General features: G+C 40.2%; 1 protein-coding gene and 1 long non-coding RNA gene across 6 annotated transcripts in view; one reads left to right on the forward strand and one right to left on the reverse strand.

Annotated features, from left to right (window-relative positions):
• Positions 1-61: 61 nt before the first annotated feature.
• PABPC1 (poly(A) binding protein cytoplasmic 1) lies at positions 62-17,166 on the reverse strand. 2 transcript variants are annotated; one of them, XM_035717672.2, is made up of 16 exons: positions 16,600-17,161; positions 16,258-16,486; positions 12,987-13,180; positions 12,679-12,794; positions 10,373-10,512; positions 8,710-8,804; positions 8,249-8,386; positions 7,956-8,051; positions 4,781-5,053; positions 4,473-4,563; positions 3,731-3,841; positions 3,492-3,646; positions 2,516-2,600; positions 1,961-2,091; positions 1,288-1,381; positions 62-505 (listed from the first exon to the last, which is right to left on the reverse strand). In XM_035717672.2, exons 2-15 carry the CDS (start codon positions 16,448-16,450, stop codon positions 1,289-1,291), a joined length of 1,911 nt encoding a protein of 636 aa, XP_035573565.1. In that variant the 5' UTR covers positions 16,451-16,486; positions 16,600-17,161; the 3' UTR covers positions 62-505; position 1,288. The 2 variants fall into 2 exon arrangements, with proteins under 2 accessions (XP_035573565.1, XP_025306121.1); XM_025450336.3 differs by having other exon boundaries at positions 10,382-10,512; positions 16,258-17,166.
• Positions 17,167-17,702: 536 nt separating this feature from the next.
• Positions 17,703-19,973, forward strand: part of LOC112662414 (uncharacterized) — a 106,604-nt gene continuing 104,333 nt past the window's right edge. For all 4 annotated transcript variants that reach the window (XR_007401840.1, XR_003138507.3, XR_007401841.1 and 1 more), the window contains exon 1: positions 17,703-18,050. This is a non-coding gene — a long non-coding RNA (uncharacterized LOC112662414). The remainder of the gene's footprint in view (positions 18,051-19,973) is intronic.

Raw genomic sequence — 19,973 nt, forward strand, 5'->3', positions numbered from 1 at the left:
CCAGCTTATCCCCTATTTGTACAAAACCAATTGCAAAGAGAAATAAAATAACATCACTGTGCACTGTTTAAGGAATTTTTATTAAAGCAAGAATTTTATAATCCAAATTACGTTTCCTTGCTCAGTTATCAATTCTGTTATTTAAAACAGAAGTGACATTCTGAGCTATTCCACAGTAAAGAATTACAAAATTAAAGAAAGGAATGCTTTAAATTTTTGTACTTTGCTGAAAATTCTTTTTCCCAGGGTCTATAAAACATATTTGTTTTTATATTTTACTATTTTTTTGTAGTTTTTTTGTTGTTTTTAAATCAGTAAGTAATCTAGGACTAGCATTGTTTGCTAGACCTGGCATTTGCTCGGTACATAAGGTTCAAAGTTTCCTTTCCTTTTTTTATTTATTTTATATTTTGCAATGTTTTTTTTCCATAATGTTTAAGTTTTTCGATGTTTAGATATTTTTCTTCGGTGAAGCACGAGTTTCTTTTCGTGGTCCCTGATCAATCTGTGAATGTGGGGAGAAAAAAACGTAATCATCAAACTTGCTAAGAGGCTAGAGTTTAATGATTCTAACTGCTAAAAGTAATTACATAGAGCTACTAGTTATTGCAACGCTGGCAATCATTACAATATAAAAATGTATCAAGGTGCAGAGCATTCAACTGGCAAGTACCTAACAACAAAATAAGATGATCAATACTAGCACTGGTCAGAAGCAAATTTAAAGCCCATGGCCAAATTCAGTCTGCAGCCTATTGCTATCAAGTTTTACTGGCACACAGACACCCCTATTAGTTTACATAATATGCCTATGAGCTCTTTCACACTGAAACTGTAGTAATTACACAAACAACATGGCCCACAAATCCTAAAATATTTCATATCTATCTGGTCCTTTAGAGAAAAAGCCTTGCCAATCTCTAGTTTGGGCCCCACGGCCCTACGGTACCCCATTTCTTGAAAGTAATGCAGGGCAAGAAGAGTACAGACTCTGGGCAACTGTCAGTGCTGCAACCCAATGAAAGGTTTAAGCTATCAAAGTCCTCTGAAAGTAAGTACACAAAAAGCCAAGCCCATTTAACACAAATCAGTATATAAATGAAGGTGCTTGGATTTAAAAATTCAAGTCAATACCAGGCTAACAGGTAAACTTTCCTTTGTTTGTTTCTACTTCTCTTTGAATAATTAGCAATACATTTGGATTAATGGTAAGATTAATTTCTTCAATGTTCCAAAATACACTCAAATTGATAAAAACAAGCTTAAAACCCAGGGAAGAATGCTCACTTTAAACAGTTGGAACACCAGTGGCACTGTTAACTGCTTTCTGGGCAGCCTCTTTAGCTTGGTGGGCTTGTAGTACAGCTACAGCTTCATCAACCTAAAAAAAGAAACAAACAGACTCTTAAAAGGAGTAACTAGAAGAATTTCAAATTCATGACATGTTAAGTGTTCAAAGAAACCTCCTCTCCTCTGACCCAAGTGGAAAGAACTGCTTCCAAAAAATTTCAACTGTATCCATATCCTTTTGGGTTCCATTCCACCACTATTCTAGAATTATGAACCCTCTTGCGCTTACTTCTTTACTCTCTCCTCACCAACCCGCCCTCCCCCCACCCAAAGTTGAGAAATAATGGCAAACATCTTTCTTCCCTAAAGGAGCAGCACAGCTTAGAGGGTATGGATACTACTACAGTTAAACTGACTGGATGTGAAACCAAGCTCTGCCCCTGACTGTGAATACAGGCAAATTTCTAACCTCTACTGCTTGTTTCCCCATGTATATTATAAAACGGAAATAATGGCATCATAGGTGGTAGATGTTAGAATTTATAATTAAGACTTCTAAAACTTAGAACTGCACAATTTATATAAAGCACTTATTAATATTCCAGTTTCTCAAAAAGCCCCAAAATACATAGTATAAGAAGCTGTTAGATAAATGACAAATTTAAATTACTTTAGAACGGAGAGACTCTGGAGACTCAAGCATATGAAGAAGTTCTGAATTATCAATCTCCAACAACATGCCAGTGATTTTACCAGCAAGAGTAGGGTGCATGGCTTGAATTAGAGGAAAGAGCCGTTCACCTAGGGGAAGAAAAAAATTCCTTCAATTTGAAGAATTTTAAAGGACTCCACCATAATTAATACTGGGTTTAAGAACCTGACTTTTGTATACAGCAAACAGACGCTAGCTAACCCAAAACCCACCATCTTGATAGTTATAAAACAGATGAAGTTCATTGCCTTGTGGTAGATCTTAATTCTGTGTGCAGTTCCTTTTTCATATACTTCAAACTCCCTTCTCCAAAACTGTAGTAGGATCTGTGGTGCATAATGCCCTATTATTCTATTCACCAGAAGCAAAGTATTTCATTAATGCTATTAAAAAGTTTAGCAGACCTGCCAATTCAGACCGATCCTGCAACCTATCATTTTTAGGTGCAAAGCAGGTCTAAGCATTTCCCTGTATTCTAGTCAGTCTCTGACTAGGTGGAATAAAGGTACTTACCCAACATTTGCTTTTGCTCTTGAGGTGGGGCAGATGCCAACATGGAAGCAGTCAAAGGCTCCTGACCTTGTACATGAACAGCAGGCTATAAAAACAAACAAACAAACAAACAAAAAAAAAGGAATTTTCCTAAGTTTAAAATACAGAAGCAGGGGTGCCTGGGTGGCTCAGGTTAGGCATCCAACTCTGATTTTGGCTCAGGACACGCTCTCAGGGCCGTGACACTGAGCCCAGCACCAGCTTCCATGCTCAAGATGGAGTCTATTTGGGATTCGCTCTTTCCCTCTGCCCCTCCCCACTCAAATAAAAGTTGAAGTACAGAAGTATTGAAATCTACTCACTAGAAAAATCACTAAATGATGAAGATTGCACTCTAAACATGAATAGGGGAAGCTGAGTCCATCAGAAATACAGCCCAAGATACAACACCTATACGCTTGAGTATTATAACCATAAAGAATATTTCATTTTCTTTTCTACCTGGAGTATTTAGTGCTTTATTTCTATTATGTTCATGACAATTTTGGTCTTAGGTTAAAAAAAAACCCAGGATGGGCTAAATCTCACAACTATCTATCACTCTTTCTTCCTTACAATTATGCTTAGCAAAGCTCTCAAAAAGCACAAATAATTCAGGATAAGGAATGCTGAGGTGTTGGGGTAGTCAGTTAAGCATCTGCCTTTGGCTCAGGTCACAACCCCAGGGTTGGAGATTGAGCCCCTGTACTGGGTTCCCTTGCTCTGTCAAGAGTGTGCTTCTCCCACTCCCTGTCTTGTCAAATAAATTTAAGAAGAAAAAAAAAAAGGAATGCTGAATGCCTGCCTAATCCCCATAAGACATTTTTATAGACTATTATTGGGACATCAAATAAAATGTTCTAGATAAGACAGCTAAGTTCTCATAACCTAGTTGTCTTTAGTGTCTTTAACTGCAACCAAGGCCTCACACATCATTCTAAAGGAATCAAAGTCCTACCTGCTGCATGGTGACTTGTGGCTGAGCATTAAGATGCTGTTGAGGATTGCGAACTCCTGCAGCGTACTTATACTGTGGAACGGTGCGAACGGCAGGAGTGGCTGCGGCAGCAGCAGCTGCGGGACGTGGACCCATTGTCTGTGTTGATGTGTTAGCTACAAAATAAATACGTGGTTTGTACTGTTTACCTTGCTCTTTCAAATTGGAAGTCAAATTTTACAGAAAGCATGAAGACCTACCAACACGCTGTGTTGACATGACTCGTGGAACCTGTGAAGAAGCTGGTCTCATAGTACTAAATGGTGGTCTAGGAGCGGCTGGGCGGATAGCACCGGGCATATTTTGGAATGCTATATTTAAAGATATGAACACACATTAACTGGAAAAAAACTCACTGGAAGTGTTCAATGCTGTTGAGCTGAGGTTTGAACAAAAGGATGAAAGTGACTAAATAGAAGTACCGTGGTTTTTTTGTTTTTATTTTTTTCTTAGTACCGTGTTTTAAAGCTTAGTTTCTCACCTGTCATTTCCCCAGACTTCCCAGATCAGAGAATGAATACATTAAACCATTCATTAAGACAAGTACTTGTTAGTATCTGAACATGCTACACAAACCTGGCTCCAAGTGCTCCTGCAATATAGCACTGGGCCACAGGGCAAGGCTAAAAATACCAGGGCTCTGATCCTTACACACGGAACCAGATTTTTAGAATTTACTGCCTAACTAAATATGAAGTTAAGAGTTGGATCCATTCCCAAACTTGTCATAAAGGAAAAATTAAGCCAGCATGGAAATTATTGGTCTCGAGACTGCATTATAGGATTCTAAAAAAAAAAAAAATCCCCAAAACGAACACCCATATCCCTATATTACACACACACACACTAGAAAATATATTGTTGAAATATAACAGCTAATTTGTCTCACATAGATTTTTAGTACAAATAATTCATAACCTTAATTAAAAACAAAAGGCTTACGATGAGGTCTGGCACCCTGAGCAGTCCAGCGAGGACTTGGTCTTAGTTGAGCAATTTGGCTAGGAGGATAGTATGCAGCACGGTTCTGAGTCTGTAGAAAGCAAGCAAACATCAGGTAAGAAAAACAAATAATGCAGCTAGCTATATAACTCTCAAAACATTCCACGGGTCTTTACATTCTTATCATTTTTTTTCAAACTTAATCACAATTCATGTTTCAATCTTAGGCCTTTATTTAGGGCGCAAACACTAAAAACGACCAAATATGAAAACCTGCATAAGGTTTTTATTTCTCTTCTGAAACATACCTGTGGGATAGCTGCCATGAAGTAACCTGAAGGAGGTGCTGGCTGGTAGGGGTTGATTACAGGATTGGGCACAGCTCTTACACTTGCCATTCTCTGCATATACTGGTTAGTGAGGTGAGCCTGGCGCTCTTCTTTGCGCTGAGCTAAAGCTACATACAATGGTTTGGTGGCCACAATTCTACCATTCATTTCTGTAACTGCTTTTGTGGCTTCTTCCGGGGAGGAGAAACATACAAAACCAAAGCCTTTGCTGCGACCACCCTCCATCATAACCTATTAAAAAAAAAAGTTCACTTAGAATGAGGCTGAGAGGAAAGCATTACTATTACAATTATAGCTACTGACTCAAGTAAACACTGTTAATGCTTTCATCTTTCCTACGATTTTTCCTTAATACCTAAGTATTACATACATGCAATATCTGAACCAAGAAAAGAGGTGGAGGTTAAGACAGCAAATGTGCTAAGATTTCAGACTGTCAACAGATAGAATATGAAGGTTTAAATATCTGAATGATACATCCAAGGCCTACAAAATTTGACTCTTTAGTACCATTAAAATTTGACTTAGCAATTCAAGTTGACAAGATGCTTTACTATTCTTTTTTTTGCAGGGCGTGGGGGAGATAGGAGCAGCTGAATCTTAGAATATCCACATTTTAAAATAAAAATTTCACATTCAAGACCAGAAGGGCCATAAATATTTGCCAGGAAGAATCTTCCAAACACTGAGATCTTTTAAAGGAGCCAAGAGGAAATGCAAAGAACTCTTCACTAGCCCTGCAATGTACAATCTACAATGACATTCAACAGTATGTGGTGGCACAGGAACAGGACCATCCTAAGGATCTCACTTACATGTGGCACCAAAACAAAACACCAAAAACCAACCAAACAGGGCAGCCCCGGTGGCGCAGCGGTTTAGCGCTGCCTGCAGCCTGCTTTCTCCCTCTGCCTGTGTCTCTGCCTCTCTCTTCGCTCTCTCTGAATGAATAAATCTTAAAAAAAAAAAAAAAAAAAAAATCCAACCAAACAACAAAACAAAACTGAGCTCATGGTTGCTGGGAATGGATAGGGGAAAGAATGAAGAGGTTTTAAAAAGCACAGTCTTAAAAAAAAAAAAAAAAAAAAAAAAAAAAGCACAGTCTTAGCTGTAAATTAAGTCTTAGGGATGAGACTAATGTACAGTAAGGCGACTACACTACTGTAGTACAAATGTGAAAGTTCCTGAGAGTAGATCTTAAAAGTTTTCATGACAAGAAAAAAATTTTTTTAACTGTGTATAGTGGTAGGTATTAACTAGATTAGCAATACACAGCATACGCAACACAAACATCAAATGGTTATGTTGTACACCTGAATATGTCAACTATACCTAGAACAAGACCTAAAACATTTAATGCGCTAAAGTTAACATTTTAAAATAAGAAAAAATGGACTTTACATGAAGTACATGGTACATTGAGACAATTGAGAAAAATTAAGTCTCTTATTCACATCACACTGAAAAATCCAATTGCCAAACAGATTCTCAATCTGAACATAGGGTACAAAAATATGGGGAAAGATGACAAAAAAAAAAACAAAAAAAAAACCCAAGTCCTAAGTTAAAGACTGGAGAGAATATTTACAATGTAAAACAAAATTCTAATCAATAAAAAGACAACCAATCCAATATAAAAATATGCAAATTGGCACAACTAGTCAGCATAAGACATGTCCACCACTGGAAAAGATGTATACTACTCTCCACTAAATTGGCAAGACTGCAGGAACTTGTCTAGCTTGACGGCAGGAACTTGTCTAGGAACTTGGGACAATTTGGGACTATCAATTTTAAATATACCCACTAACCAGCAATTTTAACTCTAGAACTTTGGAAATCCTGGCATTTTTTGCAGATATATAAGAATGTTTATTAGAATGGTGGATCTAAAAATGGAAAGACAGATGTTTACCAGTATAGGTATAAAGTTATGATACGCCTACCTATTACAATGAATATTCAACCTTCGGCAAAAAAAAAAAAAGAAAAACCACCAAGCCTGAAATGAATGAATATACAAATATGTATCTAGACCTTATGTTAAGTAAAATAAAACCACAAGTCACAGATTCTGTATAGTATGATCCTGATCTTCTAAAAAAAAATTTTTTTTTAAATTTTAAAGACCTTATGTACTCATGAGACACAGAGAGGCAGAAACAGAGGGAGATGCAGGCACCCCACACAGAGCCCAATGTGGGACTCGATCCTAGGACCCCGGAATCACGCCCCAAGCAGAAGACAGATGCTCAAACCGCTGAGCCACCCAGGCGTCCCTTCTAAAAATTTTTTATACATATACATTAAGTGTTTGGACAAACAGAAAATTATCCACCCAAATGGGGGACAGAGAGGGAAAATCACCTTTCATTCTTTACCTTTCTGCTTTGAAAAGTATTTTTTTCCAGCTAGCATTAACACATGACCTTCTCCTCCAGAATACACTTGCCAAATTTTCACATCCTTGCCACCAAAGAATATTATGATCCACAAAGAACTTTAAAAACTTTATATACAGATGAATTCTTGGACTATGGACATCAGAAAAAAACATCTAGAGCAGAGGTTCTTATATCAAAATCCCAGAATTCAGGCTAGAATCATAATACCATAATTCTTCATTCCTGATTTCAAGTGAAAGAAAAAAAAATCTATCTCTACTGATATAGGGTTTAGAGTTTGACTCCCCAGAATGAACTGCATAAGTGAATACAAATTTGCCTAAAAGCAATTATAGTTCCCTAATAAACTGCCACCTTTAATCAGGAAAATAATTAAGTAAAGTAGAACAATGCATGTTATGTGAGGATCAATCACTAACTATGGTCAACAAATGCAGCCTTCCCCTCAGGAAGAATTCAGAACTCAACCTGCAAAAAAAAACAAATCAATAAGGCTACAGCATCTACTTCAAATTTAAAGGTTTGTCAAACAATGAAGCAAAAACTAACTGGATTTCCGGGAAAAAAAAAAATGGACTTTTTTGTAAGAAGGAAAAAAAAAAAAAAAAAAAAAAACCTGTGTGACTATTCATTTACAAGATAAGAAAAACACTCCACACATTACTGTGAAATTTATACAGGAATATCCATGTGCATGGATTTTCCCCAATCTTAAAATATCACGTTACCTTTGCACTAGTGATTGTACCAAAAGGAGAAAACTCTTTCCGGAGACGTTCGTCATCAATACCATCATCAAGATTTTTCACATAAAGGTTAACACCCTAAAAAAAGAGAAGAAAACTGTAGAAAAAGGAGAAAGAAAACTACAGTGGTACTTAAAGACGCTTCCTAGTATTTTATCCCATGTTTCTTCTCCTTTCCCCCTCACAAACCCTCCAGTTACCTGGCAGTAACTGAAATGAACGCAAAATAGGTTTCCTCATCCCTGTCTTATTTTGCTTGTCAATTAAAAATGAACCTGGTATCTGGTGATCCTATCTTGCTTCATCTGTTCAAATTTGCGCTTAAGTTCCGTCTGCCGTTCCACTTTTTTCTGAGCTCGACCAACGTAAATTTGTTTTCCATTGAGCTCCTTTCCATTCATCTCATCCACAGCCTTATAGAAATCACAGAAATTTTAATTACTAACTTGCAACAGAGAAGTTCCTTTCTCTAACAAGAAAATTTGTTAGGTTATGAATGCTAAAGATGGACCCATCAGAAAAACTTAGCTTCGATGTTTTGGGAAAATACAGGTTCCCAATTTATACCCTCAAAACTAATACATAAAATGCAAGTAATTCAAAACAATATATGTAAGATAGCCAATGTAATACATGTACATTTCAGTATGAGAGCAAAGAAACCTTCTATCATCTCCCTTCTCATTATAAACACAGGAAATCCATACTGTCTGTAGTTAGTATATTTGAGTCTTACTTTCTGTGCATCTTCATGCCTTTCGAAGCTTACAAATCCAAAACCTTTGGATTTTCCACTTTCATCAGTCATTACTTTCACACTTAAGGCAGGTCCTAAAAAAATTTTTTTAAATGATTCAAAGGTATTCCACACAACATTTAGTTTATACATTTCAAATTTCAACACACAAGAACAATGCCATGAAAAAAATAAAAATTAAAAGTCTCTTCAAAGACCTTATATTTCTACTAAGAAGCTAAATACTTTATTTCCTTAAACACTCCTTCCATTTAAGGAGGCATGTTTTAGACAATTGTTAAAGATGAAATTTTATTCTTTGTTTAAAAGAGATTTACTTTTTTTAGCCAACAATTTTATTTCTTGATAAGAGAATTAAGAAATAAGATTCTCTTAACCCTTGGTCCACTTGACTTCCAATTTAGAGTGGAGGGAATATGGGGTTTGACCCTTGGAAAGACAGTGTCACTTGGAGGAGGCAGCACATATTTGAAGACACATGGCCCCAGTCCTCCCAAATGAAAAAGACACTTGACTGAGGTGGGTGTTATCTGAGGTAGGCGGGGCCAGAAAATATTAAAAATCACATTTGATTACAAAAAATATGAAAGATGTATGGGCACAGGTAAACTGTTTCTTTTCAGTGTACCTCTGGTCCTAATGCTGTACTTCCAATCTCTAGGAGAAAAAGCCAAGAAAATACTTGACAAATTTACATATTGGTGGTCACTTCACATAGCATTATTCATTTGGGATAATTGGTTATCAATATCCAACTTTAGAAATAGCTTCTAATTAAAAGACAGAGGAAATATACAAAACCAGTCACTAAAGAGAATTTGGGAGGAAGATGCGAGACACAATTTATCTTTGTGCAAAAGACAGGTTTTTTTGCTCAAAGGAGCAGAGTTCCATGTCGCATGCTAAATCAGCAATAAAAAAGTGTTAATTTCCTATTTCTGTATCATTTGAGGTGCTCAAAAACAAAAGCGCCACCTATTTAATAAGTTCAACAAATGACAAGGAACAAGCAAATCACCTGCAAAAGCGTTCAATTTAAAGTTCATCTTCTGACCAGTTATAGCTATCTAAAGTGAGGCTGGTTACACTTCAGATTTAAAATTTAATTAAGTTAATTTGAAATCCAAGGAACAAATTAAGATCCCATGGACTCAGAAGGCCATCCCAAGGAGGTATCACGGGAAAAATCAGGATCTCTGGCTTTGTCTTTGAATGTCATGATTTCAAATTGCTCAAACATGAGGCTCTTAAGACTGGCCAAATATCCTAAAGCTGCCCTGCTTTCCTGTCCCATAACTAAAGACTACATTCCAACCTAGGTTGGCTGTGTCATTGTGCATGCCTCTGATGAGTTGGGATCTGTAAGTGCATAAATCCAGCACAATTTCTTATTGTAGCATAACCTTTTAAAATATGTTCCAATTAGGCAGTCACACCTCACTGTGCTTAGACAACACTATTAAACCTTTATATACTACCTAGTAGTATAATGGATTATCAGTTTAATCCAGATAAATGACAGTTATTTCTAAGTATCATGTTAAGTTTCATTTCATTCACTTTAGTATAAAGTATTAGCCAAAACTAATGTTGAGCAATTACTCAGAACTTTGAGTGTAAAAATTTAATTCAGACACATTACCAAACTTGCCAAAGAGATCCTTAAGGCGCTCATCATCCATATCTTCTCCAAAATTCTTGATGTAAACATTGGTGAACTCTTTTGCCCTAGCTCCGAGTTCTGCTTCTCGTTCTTTACGAGACTTAAATCGTCCAACAAATCTAATAAAATATGTAAGGACTATAAAATTAGGTTCTATTTTATTAAGTCAGATTAATTAAGCCTGATGGTTGATTTTGCAATTGTTACTGATAATTTCAGAATCTTGAATTAAGAGCACACTATAAAACAAGTGCCTTACGTGAAAAAAATGGAAGCATAAAATACGAACAAACCTCCTAACTACAAGAAAAAAGGAAGCATTTTTCTTAACACACATTCCCCCCCTTCTTTCTAGCTAACCCAGGGTTAAAGAGATCATGCCTATCAATGCAAATGAGTGGGAGTTAACACTCGAACCACGCCAAGGGAAAGACATAAAAGCTTTCATCATTTCTATTTCAAAGTGGCCCTTGCACATTGTAATCTGCTAAAATATGAATTTAAACTTCTGAATTCTGTACTCCAACACATAACAGCTTGGCAAATTTTCTTTGCAGTATTATCAACTAAATGTTTTAAAATTTTAGTTTTTCCCTAATATAAAAGGAATACGTGTCATTTGAAAATATAATAGACACCAAAATAAAAAAAACCATTATTTCACAATACCATCCCAATCATGACTGATTTTCCTTAGGTCTTTTTGTTTTACTGGAGATTTTTTTATTCTTTAACCTTCCCCACCCCACCCAAACTGCAGTGCTTCTCCATGCTCTCAGTTTTACAAATGTTCTCAAGATGAACATAATATTCCATTGTGGATATCACAACTTTCTGCTTTTGTTAATAATGCTGGAATTCATTAACAAGCCCTTCTGTTATATGTTCTTTGGATGGAGCTGCAGAAACGGTAGTTCAAATGCATTTAAGTGACCTTAAGATTATATATATATATATATATGTCAAGCTGTTTTCCTAAAGGGTTACATCATGTTTTACTCAAAACAGCAATAAACTGTCTTTATTTAACCTAGAGCTCCACCAATAACGGACATTCTTCCCTCGCTCCCAAGCATGTTGACAGGTAAACTATAAGATATTTTCATCTCCTAATACCCATGATGCTAAATATTTCTCTCATTTAAGGATATACTATTTCAAAAAAAAAATAAGGATGTACCACTTCTAACAATTAGTCTTTGTAAACATTGTTCATATTGAAGAACTGCTGGTTTCTTGGATTATAAGGGCTCTTTACACATTCCAACACCTTTCCTTAATCATGCAGTGACACAAAATTCAAATAGGCAACACCGTGTGCATAATGATCCCTTCAGGTACAGACTGACCACAGCACTTGATCGAAGTTGATTTTTAAGAACCACACCTTAAAAGTGATGCAGTGGAGTTGTTAGAACAACTAAGCCCAATCTGTATGTCCTCACAGCAGTTTACATAGCAACATGAACTCAGATCATTTATAAGATGACCTTACAACTGAATTTGCCCAGATAATTAAGCGAAATCCACTGGCACTAGGGATACAAAATTTAAAATGTTATTTCTTTGGGCTCATAAAACCTGTAATTTTATAACCTTGCAGCAAATATAGTCTCCCTGCCATTATATAAAAGCCTACAACTTTTAAAAACAAGTTTCTCTCAGAAAGATGAATTATGAAGATTTCTGATTTAATTCTACTGTAAGTGGATGAAAGGAGGTGAAAAGTTGAAACAACAAAATGTCTTTAAACTCCATCAATAAATTGGAGTAGTATGGCCAAGTAAAGATCCAACTTAGACTCTGAGTTCAGACCACTGGGTTTGTATCCCAGCTCACCTGTTGAACCAGCATGTAAATACAAGCAAATTATTTTGGCCTCAGTTTCCTCAAAATGTAAAATGGGTCAATGACTACCTCAGGAATTATGATCAAGTTTCTGTCTGGATTCCTACTTTTTCAACCACGAACTTATTTTGAAAAAACTTTGTTTATCTAAGTATACCTATCTTCTTTTTCTTTTTGACCTGAATGTTGGCCAGTTACATTAATTCACTATCCTTCGTATGTTACAATAAACGAGAAAATGAGAACATCTACCAGGATGTGGCTTATTAATTTTCACTCCAGCTGAATCTCTTTAAGAGAACAAACAAAAAAAAAAAAAATAAAAAAAAAAAAAAAAAAAAAAAAAAAAAAAAGAGAACAAACATATTAACTTGTAAAATGAATTGATTTGGACTATTAAAAACAGATCTGAAACACAATTAACTATATATACTTACACTTTGCGATCATTTAGAAGCATCCCATTCATTTTTTCAATAGCTCTTTCAGCTGCTTCCTGTGTCTCAAAATGTACAAATCCATAACCTTTGGAACCATTTTCATCACAAACCACCTAGGGAAAAATCAGATACCAATTGTTCATTACTTGCTATTGATTTAGCATTTTTTCCAGTGTTCAAAGATAACTTGTCAGTCTCCTAGCCCGAGTTTTTGGGAAATAAAGATAGCATGGTTGCTCTCTTAAGGAATAAACTACAAGAAGCTAAAACACTGTTAAGCATTTACCCGTCACACTTTTGCTTACCTTACATGAAAGGATGTTACCAAAAGCAGAAAATGTATCATACAGTGCTTTATTATCAATGGATTTGTCCAAATTTTTAATGAATATGTTGCCCACTCCACTTTTGCGAAGTGATGGATCACGCTGAGACCACATGATGCGTACTGGCTTGCCCTTTATAACATCAAAATTCATGGTGTCCAAAGCACGCTCCGCTGCAAGAAAGACATGTTCAGGGTATTACTTCAAAACATGTACAGGCCACTAAAAATTATATAAATTAACATGGGGGAAGTGGCTGGGCACACAGTCCCTCTACCTCTTTAAACTTAAGACTGCTGGACCTTACCCCACACTACACTATAATGCAAGAAAAGAACACGATTATCAAAAAACCCCAAATTCCCCATGTTAAGAGATGATCTATCACCAATGTACTTCTGAAACAATCTTTTCCTTTAACTGCCGTAAATTTAAAATCCTCTTTTGGTTCCTACTCAACATAAAACCAAGATACCCCTTCACATAAAATTGACTTAATGAGAAATATAAAAGATATTAGGTAATTATAAATTATCCAGACTTAATAGTTTTTAGATTTTTCAAGCATTTTAACTCCCCTTATTACTTGTCAGAATCAATCTTACTGCTTATCACAGCACTATACAAAAATTAGCCCATTAAAAAAACAAAAAAAACAAAAAAACAAGAAGTCCCTGGATTATGGGGTCAGGGGGATTTCAGTGACTCCTGGCACAACTTCCTATTATTATGTTAGAAAAATAAAAAAAGAAAGGTTATATCCATTCAGATCAAGATATGAATCAGGCCCTCAAAAACTAAAGTGAGGCTGGGCATACTCAACTGTATAATGAATACAGAATTTTTGCAATAGCAGATCTATAATACTCACAATTCATTCATTAGAGCTTTCTTGACATATAAAACCAATTTTATCTTCAGTCATTGATTTACTAAGTAACTGATCATTTAATCAATTATTTCTGAATAGTGCTACAAAATTTCAAAATCTACCCTATGATTCCAAGGTCTATGAAGGATTGAATTATGTGTCCCTCTATCATGAAGCACTTACTAAATAAATTGAGACTTTCCACAAAAAATATATTAAGTAAAAAAACAATAGTCCAAAACAGGGAATAAACAGTCCACTTTAAGCCCTGAAACACTAATTTCCACGAATTTCATGTCAGTATAACTCTAAAGTTATTGAGAGGACAAATTTTCCGGCCACTTCTTTTTATAAATAAAAGCTCCAGTTTCTAGAAGATAGTGACAATCAGCTGTCAGCTCATTATCAATTGACCACACCTACTCAGCTCCCCTAGTTTTTTAGCTGACTTTGCTTGAGTGTCTTTTGAATGAGTCACCTCTTCCTGCTAAATTGGAAAATGGTCACTTTCAGAAGCTATTCTACAAGTCCATGAATGTTGCAGTAAATAGGAAAACAGAAAACCACTGAAAAAACTACTTGGAAAGACCGTACATATAGAAACCAAACAAATGGAAGATGGAAAAACGCTATCTTTTTTTGAGCAGTTACAGAACTGGTCTACTGGTATAGACTGAGAAAACATTACAGTGTACTGTAACCATGGTAACCTGAAGTTCAACTTTTCAAAATCACAAGAAATTTTAAAAATTGGGTTTTTTGGTTTTAACATTAAGCTTGGAATGAACAGCCACTTCCAAAAGTTACATTTTATGGTCTTTACGATTTGTTCAAGTTTTCTCTGTCAACTCTCGACTGGGATTACAAGCCCCAAAATTATCTTATCTTTTAGCTTTCATTTAGTGGTAAATCTTGTCCAGAGCTGGGAAAAATTGTTAAGGAGTGACATTTGGAGCCACTGCTTACAGAGCAAAAGGGCAGGAAACCTGCAGTGCAGCTTTACAACTTCTGGCTCTGTGTCACTGAATAGTATGTCTGCCTACCCAAAATCTTGATATTATACTTTACCTAGTGAAAGAAAAGCTGATCATTACGTAACTTCAGTTTTACTGAACTTAATAAAAATTTTTAAAGTAAACTCCCTTTATTCTCTATTTGACATGTACTCAAGCATGAATTCAAGCGGGAAGCAAAATTGGGCCATAAAAATCAAGGGAAGCTGACTTTTGGAAGTCAACTGATCCAAATATAAAAGAAAACCCTGGCAACTCATCATGCCACATATCTATCTGCCAAATTTTGTTTTTGTGAACTATTTGTCTTCAAAATAAAAAGAGAAGGTTAGCCACATTTTTTTCTCCATAAATTTCAATCTTACTCTGTTATTTTGTTCAATTCTCCGTGATGTACAGATATTCTGGACCACTTTAAAAAAACAAGCCTTTACGACTTGAATGCCATTGAATACAATGGTCCAGTCCACACTACACTCAAAGTTTACAACAAAACTGGTGAATACATTTTTTTTTTTTTAAGGAAAAACCTCTCAAAAGCACAGAACTACTTCAGAAGGGAAAATATTCTGAACCGATTACCATTGGGTAAAAAATTAAAATGATCTACACGGCCGGAAAGGAAACCGTGAATCTCAAAAGGGTGATCCTCCACATCCTCTGCTGCCACTACCCTGCTGTTTACCACAGGAGAGTGAGAAATGCCTGAACTCGGGGAAAACCTCAAATGCGCGTCTCATTGGCAATTCACATTTCTAGGGCCATGGGTTACTGACAAGTTCTTAAGAATGGAATCAGAAACCCGAGGACCGCAACATCACCAAATTAACTTTATTCTAAGGCGCTGTGGCTCCCCCAGGCGATTGGGCCAGGAGCAGAAGCAGGCCTCGGGCCTGTGAGGTTACAGGGTTCAACACGTGGTGTTTTTCGAGCACCGAGACGCACTTCCTCTGGGTCCTGGGGCGCCGGCGAGAGCCCCGGGTGGTGGGGCGAGCCTCCGCCGAAGCCCGGAGAAGGGGGCTCGGCTGCCGACGCCCCAGAGCCCCGCGTCTACTGGCGGGAGCGCGGTGGAAGAAGCCAATCTCACCCACCCTCCCGGCGCGTCATCACCCTAAAGTTTGAGAGCGGCAGAGGCCGAGAAAATGGTCGCAAAGGAGGAAGTAGCCAGGCGTGCGGCTGCCGGCGGCGCGGGTCCCCGCGGGCGCCGGGAGCCGGGGTCCCGGCGCCCGAGCCTCTCCGCGCCGGCCCTCGGGGGGGTGACATGCCCTCCGCCCCCTCCCCCGGGCCCGCCGGCCTAGCCCGCCCGCCGCCGCCTGCGCCTCATGGCCGCCCGCCCGCCCGCCCGCCCGCCGGGCCCGGCTCTCACCGTCCGCCGGCTGCTGGAAGTTCACATACGCGTAGCCCAAGGAGCGGCGGGTGATCATGTCCCTGCAGACCCGGATGGAGAGGATGGGCCCGGCCGGGCTGAACTTCTCGTAGAGCATCGCCTCGGTCACGTCGGGGTGTAGGTCCCCCACGTAGAGCGAGGCCATGGGGTAGCTGGGGGCGCTGGGGTTCATCTCGGCACGGCTGCCCGCAGGGCCACAGGCCGCGACCTTTCCGTGAGAGGAGGAGAGCGAGTGCTGGGGCCGGGGGCCGGAGCCGGGGGGAGGGGAGCGGGGGCAAGCGCAGAGGGACAAAAATCAACCGGAATCGAAAACTACTCAACGGCCGCAGAACGGGGTCGATCGGCTGCCGCCGGCTGCGGAGTGCTGGCTGCTGGCTGCTGGCTGCTGGCTGCTGGCTGCTGGCTGCCGGCTGGGAAGCGAGGGTGGCGGTGTCGGGTCCGGGCAGCGGGAAGGCCTCGGTCTCTTGGTTCCTTCTTGGAGCTGCTGCGGGGCCGCGGGCGGGCGGGCGGGTCGGTCTCGGCTGCTTCACCGGGTTATTTTACAAAAGAGGAAGAAAAAAAAATAAAAGTCTCCGGCGGAGGAGACGCGGATTTTTTGTAAATTTTTTTTGGGTTTTTTAAAAGGCTTTTTTAGATTTTTTTTGGATTTTTTTAATAATAAATGTGTGTTCCGAGCCCGGAGCACACACTCCGCACTCTCAGCACTAACCGCCGGGGAGAAGGGGAAGCACCGCCTCCTGCACCCTCTACTTATACCCCCCGCCGCACTCGCCCCGCCCCCGCGCGTCTGACGCCAGGGCCCTACGCGAGCGTCAGCGCCGGAGGAGGAGGGGAAAAGGAGGCGAGGGGGAGGAGGGAAGAGAGAACAGGAGGAGGAAAGAGCAGAGAGGAAGGGAGAGGTGGCGGCGGCGGCGGCGGCGGCCGTGCGTGTGGGGGTGGGGCGGGGCGGAGCTCCTGCGCACGCGCCGCGGCCGGGGGCGGGGCCCGCGGTGCGCACGCCCGCGGGGGAGGGAGCCGGGTGGGCCGGCCTCTCCTGCCGCCCCCGCCCCCGCCCCCGCCCCCGCCTCCACCCCGAGGGAGCGTTAACCCGTCACCGCGGCGGTGGGCGGTGCGCGGGGCTTCCGGGTTCCTCGGCGCTAACCACCCCGCACGTGCGCGGCTGTCCGGGCCTCCCCCCGCCTCGGCCCGCCCTGCTCCGACTCGCCCCGGCCCCGGAGGGACGCCGGGCACAGGGGGGCCGGCGTGGCCCCTTCCGGGCCCAGTTTCCGAGACGCGCGTGAAAAGAGGCCGGGGCTGGCCCCCCTTTCTCCTACCGGGACCGCACTACGAGTCCCAGCGGGCAGCGCCGCCACGCGCGTCGGCCGCAGAAGCGGTGCCTGCCGGGAGCTGGAGTCCCCAACGGCCGCGGCGCTCGCTGCCCCCAACCGGCCGCGGGTCGCGGCCGCCCGCTCGGGGACCCGCAACCGTCCGGCGCCGGACCCGGGCGGCCCGTGGCCTCCGGCGGGGGCGGGGCCCTCGGCCTCCACCGCGCGCTGTCCTTTGCTCAGAGGGGCTTTAATTTGGGAAAGCGGTTTCGGGGTCTTTGTCCGCCTCCCTTTTTAAAGTGTCGTGATCTCTATGAACTTAAGCTGCGAGGTGGGAATCTTTGGTTCTGCTATTTCTACTTTGAGATTTCTTTGCGGCAGAAAACAGGACTCAAGAAAAACTGCTGTTTTTCCTCGGAGTATGAGTCTCTCAGTCGGAATAGCAGCCCAGACCCGCAAGCAGGCAAGGTCAGCAACAGTTTATGACAAATGTGTGAAACAACCTCATACATTTCGTTGCGGACTTTAATAGAAATGGTGAATTTAATGAATCGATGGTCCTCAAAAAAACACCGTTATATAATTCCATTACAGTGTCCCTACAGGAATGCCATTAAGTCAACTCCCACTTGAGAGTTTTTTACTTTACAGTTCTTAGACCCCTTGCATAAGCATCATTTGTTCCCTACAGCATCTGGTGTGGGTGGTGGAGCACTTAGTAATAATTTTATCTTACTGTTAAGAGAACAGTCTCAAACTAAACGATTGCCCAATTCATTCTTTAATTCAATAAACTTTAATGCATGCCAGATACTTTACCAGGTGTGGACTGGGGGCTTTATTGTCATTTAATTAGAATTTAAACCAGCAGAATCCCACATAAGTGCTATTTCGCCCCCATCTTGGTAGGAAGATAATATTTTTTAAAAAACATACTGCCTCATGTGCTTTATTAAGCAAAAGAGCAAAACTTTGGATTGTGTAGTAGGAAGACGTGTCTATTAGGAAGTGTTAAATCACCGTTCACTCTGTTAGAACTCTGTGGTTAAAAGTCAATCCGTCAATATATTTATTGAACGCCTGCCAAGTGGAGAGTACTGTGTAAGTAGGAAAGACAAGTGACGGAAACAAAACCCTGTCCTCACGAAGCTTATCATGAGCTCTCTGGTATCCTAAGTGCCAGCATAAAAATTAATGCAGTCAACATGCAATCCCAGCATTTTATCTGGCTGTGACAATTTTCTGTTAGATTCTGTATTTTCTTTAAAAAACAAGGGGTGGGGGATCCCTGGGTGGCTCAGCGGTTTAGCGCCTGCCTTCGGCCCAGGGCGTGATCCTGGAGACCCGGGATCGAGTCCCACGTCCGGCTCCCGGCATGGAGCCTGCTTCTCCCTCCTCCTGTGTCTCTGCCTCTCTCTCTCTCTCTCTTTCTGCATCTCTCATGAATAAATAAATAAAATATTTAAAAATAAATTAAAAAGTAAAAAACAAAGGGTGGAAATTCCATCATTGTACTTTGGAAGAAAACAGGACTTCGTTTTAATATTTTTATTAAGTGACCAAAACAGGTAATATGAGAAAACGGGTCAAAGAAGAAGTGTACTCAATAAAGGAAGGTAAAGGGAGATCACCTCCAATAACGTGAACATTAGACTACAGCAAGGATTAAAACTATCCAAACCCATACATAATTACTAAGATTATCCAGAGGCTCTTACATTATTTCTGGTAGAAGATGAGAGTACAGTGTGGTAGACCTCATGAAAACGTAATTGTAAATAACAAAGATGAGAAAAATGGTCTGCTTGGAGTCTAAAAAATTTTGTCAGAGAGCAAGAGTTCAACAAGAGTGGAGTTTGTCTAGGTTAGGTTTGAGTACCTCACTCATTAGAAAGGGCTCACTCTCCGGTTTCACTAGAGTCTGGATTAAATAACTCTCCAAAGACTTGTTATAAAGCCATTTTGAACAAGCAACTTCCTAATAAGTCCAATTAACAGTTGAACCTCCGGGGCACAGGAAATGGATGCCCTAGATGGTTGACAGAAGTATTCTAGTCCCTGGAAAAATATATCAATTCTTTGTGGATTAATAAATACTTTGGGAAGGAAGCTGGTCAATCAGGACTTCTGTGCAGCTGTGGTTCTTGACATCCAGTGAATGCCGTTGTCTTCTTTTAGGGAGGTAGAATTGAGAGTAAGCTAGGGAGACTAGAAGCAAAGCCCATCCCTTAAGGGAGGGAACTAGTAGAATCAGGAGAGGGTATTAAATCCTATCCCAGGAGGAACCAGGAATGGGATGTGGAACTGGAACCAAGAACCTGTTCCCTCGATCCATTGATCACCTCTTTATTTCCAACCAGCTCCTTTCTCTCAGATTAGAAACCTGTTTTT

Source organism: Canis lupus, chromosome 13, assembly GCF_003254725.2.
Source record: "Canis lupus dingo isolate Sandy chromosome 13, ASM325472v2, whole genome shotgun sequence".
NCBI lineage: Eukaryota > Metazoa > Chordata > Mammalia > Carnivora > Canidae > Canis > Canis lupus.